General features: G+C 36.9%; 1 protein-coding gene across 1 annotated transcript in view; it reads right to left on the bottom strand.

Annotated features, from left to right (window-relative positions):
* Positions 1-8,762: 8,762 nt before the first annotated feature.
* chrnb3a (cholinergic receptor nicotinic beta 3 subunit a) overlaps positions 8,763-23,389 on the bottom strand; it is a 31,203-nt gene continuing 16,576 nt past the window's right edge. Inside the window, exons 2-7 of the mRNA XM_022681760.2 lie at positions 21,332-21,483; positions 14,984-15,028; positions 14,607-14,716; positions 12,938-13,451; positions 12,054-12,437; positions 8,763-11,351 (exon numbers count right to left, since the gene is read on the bottom strand). Of these exons, the coding sequence (XP_022537481.1) occupies positions 11,217-11,351; positions 12,054-12,437; positions 12,938-13,451; positions 14,607-14,716; positions 14,984-15,028; positions 21,332-21,483 (1,340 nt within the window). The 3' untranslated portion in view covers positions 8,763-11,216. The remainder of the gene's footprint in view (positions 11,352-12,053; positions 12,438-12,937; positions 13,452-14,606; positions 14,717-14,983; positions 15,029-21,331; positions 21,484-23,389) is intronic.

Genomic DNA, 23,389 nt, shown 5'->3' with positions numbered 1-23,389 from the left:
AAATCGAAAGAATTGGTCATAAAGGTCTTTTCTTCCATGCTTCTCTGGAAAATTTGAAAGTGAAACTAAAATGTTTTCAGACACGTATCAGTCAAACACCTGCTCTCTGATTGGATGGACACATCGTGTTGGTCGGATTCCTTTGCATAAATTCGCCTCGACTAAATTTTTCATCGCATCGCATCCCCCGGATTTAGCCGACGCTTGCCGTTGAGAATGAATTGTATGTTTTTTAGATACAATCCGGGTTAGCACCCGAACATCCCTTTCAGACAGCTTCCTCTTATAGCGTCCACAGTTAATCCTGTTGGATGTGGTTGGTCCTTCTTGGTGGTATCTCGCTGACATTACCCTGGATACCGTGGCTCTTGATGCATCACAAAGACTTGCTGTCTTGGTCACAGATGCTCCAGCAAGACGTGAACCTACAATTTGTCCTCTTTTGTATGGTCTGGTATGCCACCCATAATGTTGTGTGCATTGCACACATATTATGAGCAGCAAAACTGTGCTCTTTCCCTGCTAATTGCTAAAACGTTCACACTCTGCTCTTACTGGTGCAATGTGCAATTAATGAAGATCGGCCACCAGGCTGCTCCACACTAAAATGACAGGTTTTCTACCAGTAAACAAAAGCGAAAATAGCAGCTTTGATAAAACCACAGACTTCAGGCTTGCGAGACTTTCCAGCTTCACAGCTTTATGTGCTTTCTTGCGGTGGTTTGTTCACGTAGCGAGCGAGTTAGCCCCCCTCAGCTACGCTATTCAGAGCTCGCGAAAACCCCTGGATTTCCAAAACAGCTGCTTTTCAGGGAAAGAAAGCTCTGCGTGTGGCCTCATCATCATGCAGCTCGGAGTGGTTTAAAGTCTTCGCTTCGGCTCCCGAGACGTGGAAAAGCACCAGAGGCTAATCCAGGCGAGGCGGCAGTGTTTTTTTTTTTTTTAACTTTGTGTTAAAAAAGGAAACTAAGTTCAATGGATTCCTCACGAAGTCACGAATCTCGTTCCTTCACAGCAGCTTTGGGTCTCAGCTTCATAATATTTGAGTTTTTATATTTGGTATCAGTTTAAGGTTTTATTTTCCTCCCTCATGAAGCTTCTTTTTCTTCTTTTTCTTCTTCTTCTTTTCTCAGAGAAGCTCATAGCACAATGTTGTTACCGAACCCAGCACAGGCACCGCACAGCAGCCTGTTAGCCTAGTCGCTAATGCAGACTGGCACAGTGTCCGCTCTCATTAACCGAGAGAGCGCTACGTCTGCAGGTGAGTCGTAGCCCGCGCTAGAGCTGCTGCTGCTACGCTAACTAACGCTAGCTAACAAGACCTGACACCACTGGAACGCTGCGTACATGTGTACATGACTATATGACATGGCCAAAACGAAGTGGACAGTGGGCTAAATCTCAAATCTCTAAATCTCAAATCGATACTAGTTAACGACTGTAGAAAATCATGAGCATGGCAACATCTTAAAACTTAAAAAAAGGTGAAGCCAGCCACAACAGGTCTAGCGCCTCTAGTGGCCGGTTGCAGTATTGGCAATATGGCCCATTCCATTGAATGGGTGCCATTTCTGTTCCCAAGAAATGACATATACAATAATATACAGTAAATGTGCACACAAAATAACTTTAAAAAACATTTTATTATTAATCACAATGTCTTGCACATTGAACTAAATGCAAAAGTAAGATATGTAATAAAAAAAAACATGAATTAAAAAATAGCATTTGTTACCTGTCTCCTCTCTCTAACTATAAATTTTACCATAAAAAATAGAATTATTACATTCCTTCAGTGATTTTTTTTTCGCATTGTTATGTGACTCCAAATCCCATCTATGCTTTAAATATATATATATTTTTAATAATAAATGCATAATATTTAAGATTCCCTGGGTTTTACTGTTACCTGTTACCGTAGCTGTAACCCATTAACCCTGATCATCTGAAACGTCTGGAACATTCTACAACAAGTCACATCTAAAACAGGAAGTGACATCAGCTGGTTCTTTTGAGGACCACGGGAAGACCAACATTAAGTTCTCTTCTTTTTGAAAATTTTATGCTAAAAACTCATTCCTGCTACTTTGATTTCTGTTACTCGAAACCTAAAAAGTAACAGGGGCGAGTGCCTGTAACAGGAGTGGGTTCCAGTAACAGGAATAAGTGCTTGTAACAGGAGTGGGTTCCAGTAACAGGAATAAGTGCTTGTAACAGGAGTGGGTTCCAGTAACAGGAATGAGTGCCTGTAACAGGAGTGGGTTCCAGTAACAGGAATAAGTGCTTGTAACAGGAGTGGGTTCCAGTAACAGGAATAAGTGCTTGTAACAGGAGTGGGTTCCAGTAACAGGAATGAGTGCCTGTAACAGGAGTGGGTTCCAGTAACAGGAATGAGTGCTTGTAACAGGAGTGGGTTCCAGTAACAGGAATAAGTGCTTGTAACAGGAGTGGGTTCCAGTAACAGGAATAAGTGCTTGTAACAGGAGTGGGTTCCAGTAACAGGAATAAGTGCTTGTAACAGGAGTGGGTTCCAGTAACAATAGTGAGTTCCAGTAACAGGAATGAGTGCTTGTAACAGGAGTGGGTTCCAGTAACAATAGTGAGTTCCAGTAACAGGAATGAGTGCTTGTAACAGGAGTGGGTTCCAGTAACAATAGTGAGTTCCAGTAACAGGAATGAGTGCTTAAAACTTTTTTACCAATATAGTAATTTAATGTACTTTCTAAAAAGTGACATGATACATAATATTATATATTTAAGTGAACTGAGAGCAGCTTGGAAAAGTTCCGTTTTTGTACAGTTCACAGCTTTAGGATTAGCAGCAGACTTCTTCTGAGGGGGGAATCTGTATCTACTGTCTGTGGCAAATCAAAGCTGAGAAAGATGTAAAAGCTTTTTAAATAATGGGTTTTGTGCTTCACCGTTAATCAGAATCAGGTTTGCTTGTGTTTTACCATTAATGGGTAACCATGGGGCGTGGCGCACAACAGCTTATTTGCATAAAAGTGACAGAAAAGGCACTGAAACCTCTATATCTGTTACAAAATTTGTAAATTCAGAATAAATCTTGAGGAATGTATTATTATTACACAGTGTTTGTATGAAACTGAATCAACTACTCGGTCAAAAGTTTTAGAACACTCTCTAGTTTAGACGAGCAGCTTTTTAGGCGCTATGTAAGCCGGTCCTGAAGAGCTTAAATGGTAAAAATAAAGGTAAAAAAATGGCATTATTCTAAAACTTTTTATATGTTGATCTTTTTGCTGATGCTCAGCCCTGTAAAAGCTTCTCAAACTGAAAGCTTGTCTCCAGGCATGAAGGAATGGAGATGTTTGACCACTGGTGCTGCTCAAAGCAGTACTGCCCTCTTCTGGTCATCCTGATGTAGTGGCACTCAGACTTAAAATATTAATAACCCCCCCCCCCCCCCCCCCCCGCTGTTTTTATTTACTGTAACGTCTCAATTATACAAACCTGTTAATAATTCAGAGCCTCTGTGAAAAGGAATTAGAAAGTCTTACATTTTCTTTTTCTAAAAAAATAGTCTTCATTTCCCTTAAAATATCTGCCATGCCTGAAACATCTTTCTTATAAGACGACCTTGATATTTATTCATTATTCATCCTGTCCGGTATTTTTCTTACGATCCCTAAAGTACTATAAGGTGCTGGATGCGGTATTGTGCCTCAGTATTGGTCCAATATAATTATATAAATGTTAAGTTTAGTAAAACAAAAGCGAAGTTCAGAAAAGTTGGTGGACCCCCTCAATTCCCAGTTCAATATATATATATATATATACAAAAATATATATACAAAAAAGGAAACTAAAGTACTTTTTTGGTAGACCTACATTACTACATAAACTAGGAGAAAACTGTTCATTTATGTTTCTTCCTACAGTCTTTAAACCTGGTAGTACTGGTTTACAGTAACAGCATTTCGTTTTTGACTATTTTGTGTTTTTGTGCAAATTTTTCTTTAGTTTTTTATGTTTTTAGTTTTTCTGCAATATTTTTTTGTGCTTTTGCACAATAACAGCATTTTGTTTTTGATTATTTTGTGTTTTTGTGCCAAAAATGCTTTTTTATGCATTCTTTAAATTTTTTTTAATTGCAATATTTTGTTTTTTTGGCAATAACGGCATTTTGTTTTTTGATTATTTTTTGCTCAATAAAAAATATGTTTTGGCTAATTTGTGTCTCTGAACAATAAAAATGCTTTTTTTTCATATTATGTTGTGTTTTTACAATAAAAGATTTTTATATTATTTTGTGTTTTTGTGCAATAACAACATTTTGTTTTTGATTATTTTATGTTTCTGCACAATTACAGCATTTTGTTTTTAATTATTTTGTGTTTTTGTGCAATTTAGTGTTTTTTGTGCAAGAATGTTTATTTTTTATTTGTTTATTATTATTATTTTGTATTTTTGGTAATAACAGCATTTTGTTTTTAATTATTTTGTGTTTTGTGCAATAACAGCATGTTGTTTATGGTTATTTTATGTTTTGTTTTGTTTTTTGCAATAAAGGCATTTTGTTTTTAATTATTTTGTTTTTGCATATTTTTGATATATAAAATAAAAATATGTCTCTGAACAATAAAATGCTTTGTTTTACACAATAAAAACATTTTATTTTTGCCTAATTTGTGATTCTGCACAAAAAAAAATATTTTTATATTATTTTGTGTTTTTGTGCAATAACAGCATTTTGTTTTTGATTAGTTTGTGTTTTTCCACAATCAAAACATTTTGTTTTTGATTATATTTTGTGTTTTGTGCAATAACAGCATGTTGTTTATGGTTATTTTATTTATTTTTATTTTTGCAATAAAGGCATTTTGTTTTGAATTATTTTGTGTTTTTGTTTAGTAACAACATTTTTTTTTCTTAAATATTTTATGTTTTTGTGCAATAACGGCATTTTGTTTTTGATTGTACTTTTTCAATATAACATGTTTTTGATTATTTTGTTGTAAATGTTTGTAAATGTTCTTATGATGTTCTCTGTTAACTGGGTGAGTTACACTAAGCATTATAAAGGCTTCAAAAGCCTTCATTTTCCCATTCCTGCAGATACCCAATAAGCGACAAACTGAAAATGTGAAATAATCGGCACTCGTAAGCTGAAACGCACCGATCTGAGGACTGAAAATGCTTCTCTCTGATCTGTTTTGACAAGCAGCATATTTCGCAGTTGCAGTCATAGAGAGCTGTAATGAAAAATGCATGCTGTTTTCCCTAAAAGAGCGTCTGGCTGTGGGTTCAGATATTGTAAAGGGGGTTAGGAGAGCTGTCGGTGTGTTAGGAGGGGTGTTAGCAGGTCTGCCACAGTGGAGAACATCTTCTCAGCTGAATAAAACAGCAGCTGTGTGAGGTCAGACTAGATAACAAGTGTTTCCGTGGTGCTTGAAAGTTTGTGAACCCTTTAGAATTGTCTATATTTCAGCTTAAATATTATCTAAAACATCATCGCACAAGTCCTAAAAGTAGATAAAGACAACTGTAAGTATACTGTAAGAGTTGTTGATGCTCATTAAGCTCAAGAACAGTCTGCAAAAGAACATCTCTAAAAGAGTTTGGACTCCACCAGACATAGTTCCAGTCATCCATGCTCTTGGACTGCTTGTCTATAACAAACTCTTGGCAGGCTTTCTTGTGCGGAAGCTTCAGAAGAGGCTACCTTCTAAGACAATTCCATGGTTATGGCAGTGAATACATGGACTCAACAGGTACTGAGGGAAGCATTCAGCCAACTAAATGCCAACCTTAGCAGCAGAGAAAGGGTTAACTTGCTCTCACAGCCTTTAACCTATTAAAAAGGCTTGTCTCGTATACGGGCTACAGACACAGAACTCTTATTCTCTGCAGTAAAATTATTGCCATTGATTTACTTCTATGTTTTGGGTCGTTGTCCTGTTGCATCATCCATCCTCTGTTGAGCTTCAGTTGGAGGACAGATGGTCTTAAGTTTTCCTGCAAAATGTCTTGGTTAATTTGGGAATTAATATTTCCGTTGATGACAGCAATCCGTCCAGACCCTGAGGCAGCAAAGCAACCCTAAACCATGATGCCCCCTCCACCATGTTTCACAGTTGGGATGAGGTTTTGATGATGGTGTGCTGTACCTTTTTTTCTCCACACATAATGTTGTGTGTTCATTACAAACTACTCAATTTTGGTTTCATCTGTCCAAAGTATATATAGCCAGTACTGCTGTGAAACATCCAGGTGCTCTTTTGCAAACTTCAAACGTATAGCAATGGGTTTTTTTTGGACAGCAGTGGCTTCCTCCGTGGTGTCCTTTCATGAACTCCATTCTTGTTTAATGTTTTTCTTATCGTAGATTTGTCAACAAAAACGTTAGCATGTGCCAGAGATTTCTGTAAGTCTTCAGCTGACACTCTAGGATTCTTCCTCACCTCATTGATCATTCTGCGCTGTGCTCTTGCAGTCATCTTTACAGGACTTTACCACGCCTAGGAAGAGTAGCAGTAACAGCGCTGAACTTTCTCCATTTGTAGACCGTCTTCCCATGGATACATGAACATCAAAACTTTCAGAGATTCTTTTGTAACAACCTTTCCAGCTTCATGCAAGTCAACAATTCTTAATCGTAGGTCTTCTGAGAGCTTGATCTTTAGTGTGAGGCATGATTCACATCAAGCAATCAAGCTTCTTAAGATCAGCAAACTCAAATCTGGTGTATGTTTTTTTTTTTTTTTTTATAGGGCAGGGCCGCTTTAACCAACACATACAATCTAATCACATCCTGGCTCCAATTAGCTCTTAGGAAAGTCATTAGCCTAGGGGTTCACATACTTTTTTCCCCCTCACTGTGAATGTTAGTATTGTCTTCAATAAAACCATGCAAATATATATATATATATATTTTTTTTTTGTGGTATTAGTTTAAGCAGACTGTGTTTGTCTATTGTTGTGACTTAGATAAAGATCAGAACACATTTAATGACCAATTTATGCGGAAATCCATGTAATCCCAAAGGGTTTACATACTTTTTCTTGCACCTGTATACTTATAACTGAACATACAGTATATTGAAAGGTAGTCTGGGGGAAATGACTACACACTGATGGTCCTAGAAGCCAAAGGGAAAGTAGTAGTGTGGTATTTTGGTCAGCTGCATAATAAATCAAGGTTCTTGGTTTCATACTTTCAGTTCCATGTCTACAGTCTCTTCTTCTAACACATATCTGCTGTATTTTCACAGCCTGCTACTTTCATTAGCATTCATCTGTTTATTTCTGGCTATCTTTGGCTAATATTGTAATACTACACAGTGTAGCAGAGTAAACAAGATCCGCCTCGGGGTTCCTCGGGGAGCAGGGAGTGAAATCAGGACGCAGATGTGAGACGGGGCTTCAAACACTCTAAACAATCACATGATGGAAACGGCACTGATTAGAAACGTTCTGCTGTTCTGTTCTGCCACCTGCTGCACAAAGACAGAACTGCAGTTCCAGACATTTATGCCTCTTTTTTTATCCCACATCTTTGCTATAGGGGGGTTGCTTAGGGCTTGCTTTGAGGTTGCTAGGTGGGTGATACAGTATCCAGTGTGGTTGCTGCAGTGTTCCCAAGTGATTGCCGCAATATCCAAATTGGTTAGCAATGATTTTGTTAAGCGGACATTTAATGAGTGCTACAGTAGGTGGTTGCTCAACTGTTGCCATGGTATTCTAAGTGCTGTGCAATGGTTTTGTTTGGTGAACACTTAATAAAGCTACAGTGTGGCAAAGTGGTTGAACATTGAAGGCATCTGTAGACACCATTCTTCTTTTTTGGGGTTGTTATGTGTGTGTATGTGTGTCTTATAAGTGTTTGTAGGTAAATAGGATTTAGTTGTGGAGCGTTATTCACTTCACCCTCTTGGTGTTGGGTTGGATGTCTCCACCCAAGCGTGACTGTGATATGGGAGAACCAGTGCATTTTTTAGGCAGTTTTAGGGCTCCCTATCTCCTTATAAGGGCGTTTTTTCCTGGTCGTGTCCCAATTCACTGGCCGGGGCAGCGGTAGTGTATTGGACCGTGACCCTGGCGACACGGCTTCGTTCCCACGAGTGTTTATTTACTTATTTTTTTCCATTCTTCTTGGGTTTACTATGTTCTGCAATTGGGTTCAACAACCCTCTGGGCTGGAGAGCTACTAGTCTGTAGCACTCCATCCCATGGCCTCTCTTGCTCTAAACAAAGCAATAGCTACTCTGGTTTATGGTTTTGGGGTCAAGTTCAGGAAATATACAAAATAAATTAAAACAAATGTAAAAAATGTTTAACAGTTAACAATTTTGAGAGCTGTTTTACCCTTGTGGGGTAAAATGTGTTAACACTAACGAGAGGTCAATTCCATTCGGCTCCATACAATGTTGAATTAACTCTAAAAAATTTAAATTCTTATGGTAGAGTGGGACCGTTCTCGCTTCTCCGCCCGTTCTTGGGCTCCCTATCTCCTTATAAGGCCGTTTTTTCCCTGGTCGTGTCCCAATTCACTAGCCGGAGCAGTGGTAGTGTATTGGACCGCGACCCTGACGACATGGCTTCGTTCCCGCGTGTGTTTATTTACTTATTTATTTCCTTTCTTCTTGGGTTTACTGTTCCGCAATTGGGTTCAACAACCCTCTGGGCTGGAGAGCTACTAGTCTGTAGCACTCTATCCCATTACACTTCATTTTCCAAAACCCCTGGTGATTATAGATTATAAAAAGCAAATGTCAACTCGAAATAAAAGCCACGCCTCAGACATTATAGGCAACTTTAATACAGTTTAATACAGACATCATTGCAGTATAATAATTGTAGAGACAAACTACGTTTCCATTCGTTCCCAAATGGAAAAAAAATACAGTACTTTCCGTCAACGTTTTACTTTTCCGCCAACTGAGTAGAAGTTCTTTCCAGTGTAAGAACTGCAATAGAGTCCATTTTTCAGGTGCCGCAGTTTCTAGATAAGATTCCCTTTTAATGAAGGAACTTCCGATAACCAGTATGAACCAAGGAAGAAGAAGACTCTACATCTACCAACATGAATAAACACAACACATTATTACTGTCTTCACTATCAGAGTATTGCTAGCATACTGGATATAATGCTCATGTTAATGGCTGAACCAGTATGGAGTCATGTTGAGTAAGTTCAGAAGTTCAGTACCAATGTTTCGAAAAGGACACCAACCAATGGAAGTCTCTTCTTCTGGGGTGTGACAAAATTTAATGCCTTCATCGTCCAAAAAAAACCAAAAAAATTGCATCTAGAAGGAAGTGCAAAGCAAGATTGCAAAGCTAGTATTGTATAACAAGTTGTAGAGGTTCCTAATGGTCTTCCGCCATTTATTTCTCGCTAGTTATTTCCTTCTGGATGCAACTAGTTCTTTGACGAAGAGTGTAGTACGTTCTCCTCAGATGATCCAAATCCCAAACAAGGCCTTGTTTGATTGGTTGGCTGGAAGCTGATGGGTTAAAACAAGTCTGAAGATGAGCAGATGTCTCCAGGTGTGTTGCCGAAAACTGCCCTCCGCCCGAAACAGGCTTGAATGGAGGTTAAAGGAAGAGGAAGAGTGAGCTTAACAGTAAGCTAGCATAGCAGTTCTCCATTGTCAACATGGTCCAGGTAGTTAATTAAAGGGATATTTTACTTTGGAAGAAAGAGCTTCTCAACCAGGGAAGAAGTCTGGTAATGTGGCAAACATGGTGCAGGTAGGGCCAGGCTGGGATGAGTCAGAATTTGGGGAATGGCGTCTATACGTATATGGATGATATGATTTTAATTATGATACATACAAGGTTTTGAGCTGTGTGTTAATGAGGTTTCTAATAAGGGGTTAGTATGAATTTGTGAGTTGTGTGTTAATGTGGTTTCTAATGGGGTTAGTATGGATTTTTGAGCTGTGTGTTAATATGATATCTAATGGGGTTAGTATGAATTTTTGAGCTGTGTGTTAATAGGGTTTCTAATGGGGTTAGTATGAATTTTTGAGGTCTGTGTTAATAGGGTTTCTAATGGGGTTAGTATGAATTTTTGAGCTGTGTGTTAATATGATATCTAATGGGGTTAGTATGAATTTTTGAGCTGTGTGTTAATAGGGTTTCTAATGGGGTTAGTATGAATTTTTGAGCTGTGTGTTAATAGGGTTTCTAATGAGGTTAGTATGAATTTTTGAGCTGTGTGTTAATAGGGTTTCTAATGGGATTACTATGAATTTTTGAGCTGTGTGTTAATAGGGTTTCTAATGGGTTTAGTATGATTTTTTGAGCTGTGTGTTAATATGATTTCTAATGGGGTTAGTGTGAATTTTTGAGCTGTGTGTTAATAGGGTTTCTAATGGGGTTAGTATGAATTTTTGAGCTCTGTGTTAATAGGGTTTCTAATGAGGTTAGTATGAATTTTTGAGCAGTGTGTTAATAAGGTTTCTAATGAGGTTAGTATGAATTTTTGAGCAGTGTGTTAATATGGTTTCTAATGGGGTTAGTATGAATTTTTGAGCAGTGTGTTAATATGGTTTCTAATGGGGTTAGTATGAATTTTTGAGCAGTGTGTTAATAGGGTTTCTAATGGGTTTAGTATGAATTTTTGAGCTGTGTGTTAATATGATTTCTAATGGGGTTAGTATGAATTTTTGAGCTGTGTGTTAACAGGGTTTCTAATGGGGTTAGTATGATTTTTTGAGCTGTGTGTTAATATGATTTCTAATGGGGTTAGTGTGAATTTTTGAGCTGTGTGTTAATAGGGTTTCTAATGGGGTTAGTATGAATTTTTGAGCTGTGTGTTAATAGGGTTTCTAATGGGGTTAGTATGATTTTTTGAGCTGTGTGTTAATATGATTTCTAATGGGGTTAGTGTGAATTTTTGAGCTGTGTTAATAGGGTTTCTAATGGGGTTAGTATGAATTTTTGAGCTGTGTGTTAATAGGGTTTCTAATGGGGTTAGTATGAATTTTTGGGTTGTATGTTAATAGGGTTTCTAATAGGGTTTATGTGAATTTTTGAGCTGTGTGTTAATGAGATTTGCAAAGGTAGATAGTATGAATTTTTTAATTTTTTTTTATTATTATTTCTATTGAGGTTTGAAATGGTGTTGGAACCCCATAAAGAACTCATATAGGGTGCATAGAAATTATGATTTTATTCAGGATTTTATTCGGGATCAATATTATATACGTGTGTGTGTGTGTGTGTGTGTGTGTGTATGAGAGTGTTTAAGGAGCAGTGCTCAGGTACATCTTCAGAGCTGGAGTGAAGATGAGGATGGTGCCGAGCACGGAAACGGTGAGGAAGGCCCACAAGAAGATCCGGTCCAACACCTGAGCCACAAACTTCCAATCTTGGACCACCTAAAAACATGATCAAACAGTTATATATAAATACTTTAAATATATTACGACATACTCTGGGAATATATACCCTACCCATAACTCACCATCAGTGTGTAGTCTTGTTCACCAGGGCTACTTTTGTTTTTTTAGATATTTAGTTAATATTAAAAGAGGACTGTGGAACATGATTGTCAGTAGGCGTTTCATAGATTACCTACCCTGGCCAGCACTGCTGGAGCAGCATTAGCATTAGCCGCTAACCGCGCTTAGAACTAGCTCTTTCATCGTTCAGAGGTGAGTATTATCGGGCTGTAGCCTGCTGCTAACCCTGGCTAGCACTGTTGGAGCACCATTAGCATTGCCCGCTAACCGCGATAAGAACTAGCTCTTTCACCGATCAGAGGTGAGTATTAACGGCCTGTAGCCTGCTGCTAACCCCGGCTAGCACTGCTGGAGCTTTTCTTTTTAACTCTTTACCCAAGGAAAGGTAGCCCTAGCGGGCAAGACTACACACTGATGGTGAGTTAGTAATTGGTAGAAACGATGCAAAGATTATGGATTATTGTAGTACTACATAATTATTTAAGTCAATTCTACTAAGATACTACAACTAAAATATATTTCAATGAGATTCAGTGTTCTAAAATAACTTTTACAATAGAACTGTGAGCAACATTTACTTGAATGGTCTCACTGTACCAGAGTTAGAAGCTGAATTACCTCTCTGATGAAGTGCTCCTTCTTGATGTGTCTGGAGATGTAGCGTACAGAGCTGGTGGCCTTCTCCAGCATGGACATCCAGGCCTGGTTCTCTTCCTCCTTCACCCCGACTCCACATGCACTCCTCTGCTGCCCTCGCTTCATCCCTCGCTTCAGCTCGGGACTATGCAGCTCCATGTCCGGGTATCTGTAGCGGTCGGTATGGCCATGCATGCACAGCAGCCTGGGCAGCCTCTGCAGGAACAGGCTCTTTACCCACGGTGCCATGGGGTGGTAGGTGGCCGAGGAGCGGTGGTGCACGTTGATGACGAAGACGGTGACGATAATGGAGAAGGTCACGAAGATCATGATGAAGAGGAGGTACTCGCCGATCAGAGGGATGACCTTAAGGGGCAGATGGTAGATTTAGTTGAGACCTTTATTTATTAGGAAAATGTATCATGGCACGAACAAAGGAGATTTCTGAAAACCTCATCAGGCTAGAAAAGCCTACAAAAGCATTGGTTAAGATTTTGGACTCCACCAATCCAAACTCAGACAGTTTGAGTACATGTGGTGCAAATACAAGACTACTGTTAACCTCCTCAGTGGTTGACCAACAAATATCATTCCAAAAGCAGGGCATGTAATAGTCAGCAAGGTCTCAAATAACCCCAGAGTAACTTTTAAGCAACTGAAGGCCTCCCCTACATTGGCTAATGTTCATGTTCATGAACCTGCCACCAGGGGAACACTGAACAACAATGGGTTGCAAAGAGAAGGCCACTGTTCTCAAAAAAGAACATTGCTGCTCATCTGCAGTTTGCTAAAGATCACGTGGAAGCCAGAAGGCCATTGGAAGAATGTTTTGTGGATCCCTAGAAGAATGCAGCCTGGGAACCTACCTTTGAAGATGATGGAATGATCTCTTCGATGACCAGCAGGAAGACAGTAAGTGAGACCAGGACAGAAGTAGACAGTGACAGCTTCTCGCCTTCGTCCGACGGCAGGTAGAACACCAGGACGGTCAGGAAGGAAAGGCCGAGGCAGGGAATGATGAGGAAGAGTGTGTAGAACAGAGGGAGACGTTTGAGGATAAAAGAGTAGGTGACGAAGGGGTAAGAGTAGATGCCGTCTCGTCGGCTTCCTCGTCGACCCGTAGCATCCAGGATCTCCCACTCGCCGTTGTCAAAAAAGTCCTTGCGGTCCACGTGTTGGTCCACCAGAGCCAGGTCCACCATGGTGCCATCGTAGGTCCACGAACCAAACTTCATGGAGCAGTTCTGCCGGTCGAAGGGAAAGAAGGTCACATCCATGGTGCAGGACGACTTGTAGCTGGCTGGAGGTGTCCATGTGATGGTGCCATCATACTTCACAATGGCTTTGGTCATTAGAGAGCCCTCAAATCGCCCATCGGCACTGAGAGAGAGAGACAGAGGAAACAGAGGGAGTCACAAGTGCCCAAGGGTAAATTCCCATATACTTAACCAGAGGTGCAAACAAGTCACTGCGTTGCAAGTGCCAAACCTTTACTAAGCCTCCAGTTCTGACTCATCCCTAGTCTTGATACTCAAGTTGAGTCCCAAGCCTCAAAGTCCTAATCAAGTCCCAAGTCTTAACACATAAGTGCAAAGTCAAGTTCCAAGTCTTGATACTCAAGTCCTGAGTTAATCCCTAGTCTTGATACTCAAGTCCTGAGTTAATCCCTGGTCTTAAACTTCAAGTCCTAGTCAACTTTCAAGCCTTAACACTTAAGTCTCTTGTCTTAACACTTAAGTTCCAAGTCAGACCGCAGTTCTTTACACTCAAGTCCCAAAATATGTCTCTTGGCTTGATACTCAAGTCCCAGGTTAAGTCTCAAGTCCTAATCAAGTCCCAAGTCTTTACACTCAAGTCCCAAGTCAGGTCCCAAGTCTGTACACTCAAATCCCAAGTCAGTATGGGCAAGTCTTAGACAAGTCCTAAACTTCAAGTCCCAAATCCAAATCCATGTCTTGACACTTAACCCCGGTCACATTCCAAGTCAGTATGGGCAAGTCTCCGTTAAGTCCCAAGTCCTAAACTTCAAGTCCCAAATCTTTACTCTCAAGTCCCAAGTCAAGTCCTAAGTCAGTATGGGTAAGTCTCTGTCAAGTCCCTTGTCCAAAATCTCAAGCCCAATTTGTGACACTCAAGTCCCAAATCAAGTTTTAAGTCTATAAACTTAAGTCCAGGCTCAGGTTCCATGCTTTGACACTCAAGTCCCGAGTTAAGCCAAAGTCTTAAACTTCAAGTCCTGGTGAAGTCAACAAATGTAGTATTTTAAAGTTACATCATGTATTTTTGTAGTTCACAGATCTTTATTTTATACTTTTGAGTCATCAGATTTGTGACTCCAAGTCCAAGTTATGTATCTTCCACTTCCCTGCTTTTAACGTCTGCAGATTTGAGTCTAAAATCTTTTTAATGCAGAGTCAGGTGATTGATTAATGAAATAATTAATCTAGAACCCTTGATCTGCTCCTGGTATGTAAATGTTCTGTGTGACAGTGGGATAATGCAGTCTTCTGCAGCTGAAATGAAAGCAGGTCATACTTCTCATAGAGCACAATGTCTGGCAACCAGATGTTCTCAGAGGGCACTCGGATGGACGTAATTCCTCCATAATCCTCCGGATCCCAGCGCAGCTTATAGTCCGTCCACTCCTACAGACAGAGAGACAGAGTAAGAGAGAGAGAGAGAGAGAGAGAAGAGAGAGAGAGAACGAAAGAATGTGTAAAAATGAGACAGTGATGAAAGACATAAGGAAGAGAGAATAGTATAGCCGTTTCCAACATACAGCAGAATGTAAATAACTATTATTATATCACAGATATATTCAACCCTGCGATGTGATTGGCTGAGAGGCGTGCTATGAGTACCGTTATCAGCCGGTAATGCACTGTAACCACTGTAAATAATAAAACCTTTACCTGCCAGAGCCAGACATTAGTAGTCATCAACTGGTTCTTTTCATCCTAGAGAGAGAGAGAAAGAGAGAGAGAGAGAGAGAGAGAGAGAGAGAGAGAATGAGAGAGAGAAAAAGAAAGAAAAGAGAGAAAGAAAGCTTTATCATTCCTTAGTAGTGTGACTGCAGTATACAATAAAATTACTGTTTTTAAGATTTTATGATTTAAGTACTGAGCTCTGCTTTATTCATTTATCATCAGATATGAATAAATGATCAGAGATCAGTCAGATCAGACTGGAGGAAAACCGTTTATCAGTTTTATTTACTGCAGTTTTCTCTCTTCAGACTGAAGATTTAATGTTTCAGTTCATGCAGTGATCACCAGGGGGAGACAGACTACAGTAAAAACAACAGTGTTCAGCATCACTGCAACCAAGATCTCTTTCATTAATAAAAAAAAAAAACTCACTTAATATCATAAACTGACCTGAAACAAAATATATACACGTCATATTAACTCAGAACTACAGCTCACTCATTTATTTATCTTTAATATATATATATATATATATATATATATATATATATATATATATATATATATATATATATATATATATATATATAAATAAGTAAATAAATATGAATATTAAAGGTAAAAGGAAAAAAAAAATAAAAGGGTTAAAAGGATAAAGGTTATATTAAATGAAATAATAAATAAATAATAAATAAAAGAATGGTTTAATGGATAAAGGTTATATTAAACAAAAAATAAATAAATAAATATAAATAAATTATTTGTTTGTTTGTTTAGTTGTCTGTCTGTTTAACTGTCATCCTATTAACATTTTATTGTTTATTTTTTTATTTGACCTTTTATGTTTATATTTAAAAAATATATATATTTTTACCTTTATCCTATTTATTTACTTAATCACCTTTGTCCTTTTAACCTTTCTTTTGTTTTTAATTTTATCATTTACCTTTATTTATTTACAATTTATTTCTTAATTGATTTTTAACCATTCTTTCTTTTATTTATTTATTTGTTTGTTTTTTTTTTGTTTAATTTTACCTTTATCCTTTTAACCATTCGTTTATTTGTTGTTTATTTATTATTTTATTTAAATGTACCATTTATCTTTTTAACCTTTCTTTTATTTTTTATTCATCTGCTTATTTAAATTTGCTTTAATCCTTTTAACCTTTCTTTTATTTTTTGTTTATTATTTATTTAATTCTACCTTTATCCTTTTAACCCTTCTTTTATTTTTCTTCTTATATTTATATTTATTTAATTTTCTTTTATTTCCTTTATTTTACCTTTGACTTTTAATGATTTATTTATTTATTTATTTATTCTATTTTACCTTTCACCTTTGTAACATAATGTTAGTGTAATTTTCAGCTACTAACTTACTTGTGTTCTCATTATTTGCATTATCTATTATTTTTTATCTATTGTTTTCATTCATATTATATTTGTGTTTTATATTGTTACTTATATTATTTGTTTGTGTTTATAATCTTTGAATCTGACTGCCTCTAATTTGAGTTTCCTTGCTTTTATGTTGAATTCTTTAAATTGTTTATTAATATTTTTTTTTATTTTTGCCAATTAGTTTTTTTCTGTTAGTTTGTTTCTGTAGTTTTATCTTCTTGGAGTTTAACCTGATTAATATATTTCTTAATGTATTTCTTTATGTAGAGCTGATTGATATTACAGCCATATAATTAATAACTTGTTTTTGCTTTCTTGGCTGTTCAGACATGAATATTTTATTCAGTAAAGAAATTTGTGAGAAATACTTTAAAAGTTTCATCTTTCTCTGTATCTGCTGATGAGCTGCTCAGTAGAGGATGACCAAACCGACCGGACCTTTCTGCTCTCTGATCAATATTTCAGAATCAGATGATGAAACATTTACACTCTATTTGTTAGAGGCTGAGCATGGGAGATAAATCCTGCCAAAAAAATAAAATGAATAAAATTAAAACACTGAAATGAAAATGCAAATACATTTTTTTTGCGCTTTCTTTTTCCAAACAAGTGTGAAAATAGTAACTAAATCACTTCATTTGCAATCTATTTTTTTAATAGAGCTTGAACACAGATGATATATGACAAAAGGTGATATGTGAGGCTGCGGGAGGGCAAGGCACTAGGTTACCGCAGGCAATGCTGCACAGTAAAACAAGGCTCACTGCTAACTTAGCTAGCTAAGTAACTAACAAGCGACTTACATTGAACGGTCTCTCTTCATTTGGATGCTCCCCACGCTATATTCAGTATGTCAAATTTAGTTTTTTTGCAAAACCGAATGAACATTTTTCTTAAGTTTGACTTCCTATTACTCCAAATTGCTACAATAAAATCACTTAAAACTTAGAGCATTAATAGTATGGGAAGAGTTCTTTAAGAATTATTTGCTGTCATTTGATAACAGTTTGATTTTCATGTTTTATAGGACTTCAAACTTTGGTCTATGCAAAACCGAATAGACATTTTCTTAAGTTTGACTTCCTATTACTCCAAAATGCTACAGTAAAATCACTTAAAACTTATAGCATTAATAGTATAGGAAGACTTCTTCAAGAATATAATGGTTGTCATTTAATAATCGTTTGATTTTCTTGTTTTATAGGACTTCAATCTTTGGTCTATGCAAAACCGAATGAACATTTTCCTTAGTTTGACCTCTGATTACTCCAAAATGCTACAGTAAAATCACTTAAAACTTAGAGCATTAATAGTAGGGGAAGACCTCTTTAAGAATTCGTAGGTGTCATTTGATAATAGTTTGATTTTCATGTTTTATAGGACTTCAATCTTTGGTCTATGCAAAACCGAATAGACATTTTCTTAAGTTTGACTTCCTATTACTCCAAAATGCTACAGTAAAATCACTTAAAACTTAGAGCATTAAAAGGATGGGAAGAGTTCTTTAGGAATTATTTGGTGCCATTTGATAATAGTTTGAATTTCATGTTTTATAGGACTTCAAATTCTGTTCTGTATAAAACCAAATAGGCAATTTGCTGTCGCATTAATTTAAATTAAAAGGGAATGTGAGGAATTTCACATTATGCCAAAAACACACCCATGATCAATTAAGAGTCTGAGCCGATCTGCCCCAACATCAAACTGTTGTTTAGAATGACGTTAACTAACATTGCAACACTGAAGAAGCATAGTTCACCTATAATTGAATTATTTGCTACTAACACTAACACTACCACCACCATGTTTACCAGTGTCACTGCAGTGCTGAGAGAGAATGATCCACCACTTAGATGATAATAATATCGGCTCTGTAGCAGTCTGTATATATAGAACTACTTAGTTCTCCTATAAGATTTTGAGAAGGTTTATGGGCCTAAGCAGGGACTGGATATTAGTGTCCTGTCTTGTGTGTATGATTTAAGACTCCAGGACACACACACACACTAACACACACACTATATATAAAGCACACAACACAATGCACTGTAACCTGAGCTGAAGAAGCTGTGAGCCGAGCACTTATCAGCACTGTTACAGGAACCAGTTCACTACGATGGTCCTCTAATCAACCCTTAGAGTATATCCCGACCCCCGCTGTGTTCACCAGTGTCTGAATACCATCCTAAAAGAATGGATTTCATCTTTTTAACGAGGTTACACTGACTGGATCCATTGATCTGGATGCAGTCCTTCTTTAATGTATCCGACTTTCTCTAGAGGTTGACTTCCATATTGATTTGATATGATAATGGCGGAGATTCTGCGATTAAAACTGACGATTCGTTCAAAAAATGGTGTTAAGGCATATTTTTCCATATCATTTAGAAAAAAAAATGAGGATTAGATGATGGACCGGGCCTAAGCAGGCCAAAGTCCAGCCCAAAGTCAGTCTAAAACCCGTTTTTTGGTGTTTTTTTTTTCCTTTTTTTTGTCAGTTTCTCTTTTTTTCAGGTCTTATAACACTTATAATTCTTATAATTATATCAGACAGACACATGAGCCCTGATCTCTTTTACTCCAGAAGACTGCTCAAGGCTGCTCAAAAATATAATCATTTAAAATGTATAAGGAAGCAGAATTGTTATATTTTACTGGAACTGATCATGTTTTGCTCAAAATTTTATCAAGCGCCTGTTTTTTTTTTGTTGTTTTTTGCTAATTTTTGAATGTACAGACTTTAAATATATTCACACCTAAGACATCTTTTCAAAAATGGTTAAACTAGAGTGTTTATAAGCTGAAAGCATAAGAATATTGATGATATTGAGTTCATTACATGGCTTATTAATTGTTACTTTGATAAAATACATGGAGAAACAGCATCAGGTGGATTTATTTTTCTTGATAATCAATAATCACACCTCTAGGATACATGTAGATACTAAAAACCTGACACTCAGAGCAGCCTATGCCTTTCAGTATTTTAATCAGGACACACAAAGAAATATATATACAAAAATGTCACGTTTTTAGTCTAAATAAATAAAAACTACTTAGTAAAAATGTGCAAGTGTCACGGTTGACCCAGGCAGGGAGACGAGGAGGCGGACGCAAGTGCAGGTAAGGGCGATATAAATAATTTATTAAATAAATAACAAAGATAAACAAAGAAACAAGTAAACACGTAACAAAGATAATAAACCAAAATAAACGCGGGAGACTTGAGAACATAAACAAACTAGAGATGATAATAATAATGATAAACAAACAGGGAATATATACAAGGGAAATAAACTAGAAATAAACAAGGAAATAAACTATAAACGTGACAACAAGAAATAAACGAGAAACAAAGGACTAAGGCTATAGAAGACAAGGAAACACTGAGAGAAGCTATGGACCACTGAGAGAGACAAACAACAGAGGTTAGTGCAAAGACCGACGAGGGACAAGTGGCACAGGGGACCTATTTAAAGAAACAGGAAACACACTAAAATAGGAAGCACCTGGGGAAGGGGCGGAGCTACAAATGAGAAACACGTGGTGGAAAACTACTGACTAGAGACACAGAGGAGCACAGGTCACGTGGGAATAACACACAGTGACATGAGACAAGACCAGAGACTTCCAGAAGTTCCGCCCTTTCTAACCATATATGGATTATGTTTATGTGTGAAGGGATTCCTGAGTAATTAAGACGAGAACACAAGGTGCGATTTTAAGGGTTAAACTAGCCCAAAATATACAGCTCTGGAAAAAAAAAAAACAAGTAAATAAGAGAGCACTTAAAAATGACGAGTTTCTTTGATTTTACCAAATTGAAAACCTCTGGAATATAATCAAGAGGAAGATGGATGATCACAAGCTGATCATCAAACCAAACTGAACTGCTTGATTTTTTTGCACTAGGAGTAAAGGCATAAAGTTATCCAAAAGCAGTGTGTAAGACTGGTGGAGGAGGAAATGTGTGAAAATGTTTTGTCAAAATTAAAAATTAAATTAAATCACTTAATTTAAGTCTGATCTGTAAAAGACAGCAAATATTGCTTCCTCATTGATGAACAATGAACTCAGAATTCCACAAAATCTTTTTATAGAGCATGCCTTATATCTCCTAAAGAGGAGACTGAAGGGAGTAAACCCCCTAAAAGAGGCTGCAGTAAAAAGCTTGGAAAAACTGAACTGTGTATCAGATCCAGATGTAAACACCTGGAAATAAACAGTAAAATCTCAATCTCATTTTTTATCTCATTTTCATCTATTAATATCCAACCTAAATATTTCCAATTGCTACATCATGTCCAGTGGCAGCGTTCAGCCTTTCCATACTCTAAAGCCAATTAAGATAATGTAATAGCCTCAACTTCTGATTTCTTCATTAGGCTGAGTGGAGTTTTAAGCTAATGTTCTTGTCCAACCATAGCAACGGTCGCTATGAAAAAAAAAAAAAAGCATTTGTGGGTGGAGAGTTGATGATGATTACACCACAGTTAGTTTTGATCCTGCAATGTGATTGGCTGAGAAGCGTTCTATGAGTGCCGTTATCAGCCGGTAATGCATTGTTATCAAAGCTCTGTTGTATCATGTATTACTCCGCCACATACAGGTAACATAGCAACGATGCAGCGCTTACAAGCCAAACAGCGCAGCCACAAACAGAGTTTTTATAACAAAACAGATCAAATTTTCTCATCATCTTTAACTCAAACTCTTTCAATAAACAGAAAATGATAATGGAACTGTGGTGTAATCGCAATAATACACTCGAGGTTCGTGCTATAACCTGTAATATTGGCGCTGCTGTGCACTACGACCGCAGCACAGCAGTGCCAATATTACACGTTATAGCACGAAACTCGAGTGTATTATTGCTTAAATGATTCCATCTAAGCTCAGAACACGTGTGAAGGTTTTTGAGATTCTCACCACGTCCACCAGCTGCGAGATCTTGAGGCCGAAGCGGACGGCGATGGTGTCGTTAGCGTGAAAAACAGGCCGCACCCACTTCTGATAACCTCGAAACACATTCCTCAACAACGTGTCCTCCAGCTCTGCCAACGACACGTACTCCTCTGGAGCTGGAGAGAGAGAGAACATAAAAAAACACCTAAGAAATCATGTAATAAAATAAAATAAAATACTATATTTTTCGCACTATAAGGCGAAAATAAGTCGGTTTCCCAAAAATTGCCAGTGCGCCTTATAATCTGGTGCTCCTTATGTATGAATTTAAATGTAAAGCCACTCTGGTGAAGTACAGCATTATACAGGAGTTTTAGTTTAGTTCTCCAGCAGTATTAGCATTAGCCGCTAACCACGCTAAGCGCTAGCTCTTTCATTATTCAACGGCTAGCTAATATCGCTCTGGTTTACCGGAACACTCAGTGTAGGGTTCCTCAGTGTAGTGCTGTCGGGTGGCATTAGCTAGCTGTTAGTCGCTAATGCTAATGCTCCAGCCCTAGTGCTGGAGAAATTCGGTAATCTAAGCTTACTTTGAATAAACGGAAGCGCTTTACTCACCCAAATAAACAGGTTTTTTTTTCAGGAGAGGAATCTGTGTAGATTAACATCCAGCACTCGTTTGACTTTAAAATACAGTATTTTTTATATTACATTTTTGTTTACTTAGCTTTACTTCATTTGATCATTCTAAATTCTGGTCTAAATACAACCAAATAGGCATTTTTAGTAATTTTACTATCCCATAACTCAAAATTCCTACAGTAAAATCATTTGAAACGTACACGATTAATACAATGGAAGGTCGTTTTCAAGACTTCAGTGCTTTCATTTGACAATTTTTTCCTATTTAATAGGAGTCTAAAATTTTGTCTATATACAACCAAATTGGCATTTTTCCTAAATTCGCCATCCCATAACTCCAAAGTCCTTCAGTAAAATCATTTGAAACTTACAAGATTAATACGATGGAAAGTTGTTTTCAAGACTTCAGTGGTTTCATTTGATAATCTTTTGATTTTCCTACTTTATGGGAGTCTAAAACCTAGTCTTAATACAACCAAATAGGCATTTTTAGTAATTTTACTACAACTTTGACACCACATAAATCCAAAGTCCTACAGTAAAATCATTTGAAACATGGTTAATACTATTGAAAGTGTTTTTCAAGAAACCATTGGTTTTATTTAATAATCCTTTGATACTACTTTATAGGAGTCTAAAATCTGGTCTAAATACAACCAAATGGGCAATTTTTCAAATTTTGACACCCCATAACTCCAAAGTCCTACAGTAGAATCATTTGAAACTTACACTATTAATACTATGGAAAGTCGTTTTCAAGACATCAGTGGTTTCATTTGATAATGTTTTGATTTTCCTTTTTTATAGTAGCCTTAATCTGGTCTATATGCAACCAAATAGGCATTTTTAGTAATTTTACCATCTCATAACTCAAAATTCCTACAGCAAAATCATATAAAACTTACACTATTAATACTAGGGAAAGTTGTTGTCAAGAAATCATTGTTTTTTTTTGATAATCCTTTGATGTTCCTACTTTATAGTAGTCTAAATCTGGTCTATATACAACTAAATTGGCCATTTTCAAATTTTGACACCTCATAACTCCAAAGTCCTACAGTAAAATCATTTGAAACTTACATGGTTAATACTATGGAATGTTGTTTTCAAGACTTCAGTGGTTTCATTTGATTTTAATTTTATTTTCCTATTTAATAGGAGTCTAAATTCTAGGATAAATACAACCAAATAGGCATTTTTAGTAATTTAACTATCCCATAGCTCAAAATTTCTACAGTAAAATAATTTGAAACTTACAGGATTAATACTCTATAAAGTATTTTTCAAGACTTTAGTGGTTTAATTTGATAATCCTTTGATTTTCTTACTTTATAAGAGTCTAAATCTGGTCTTAATACAACCAAATTGGCCATTTTTCAAATTTTGACATGTAGTAAAATAAAATAAAATACTATATTTTTCGCACTATAAGGCGAAAAT

This window comes from Astyanax mexicanus, chromosome 25 (genome assembly GCF_023375975.1).
Source record: "Astyanax mexicanus isolate ESR-SI-001 chromosome 25, AstMex3_surface, whole genome shotgun sequence".
Classification (NCBI taxonomy): Eukaryota; Metazoa; Chordata; class Actinopteri; order Characiformes; family Acestrorhamphidae; genus Astyanax; species Astyanax mexicanus.
This window is presented reverse-complemented; position numbering and strand designations above follow the sequence as displayed.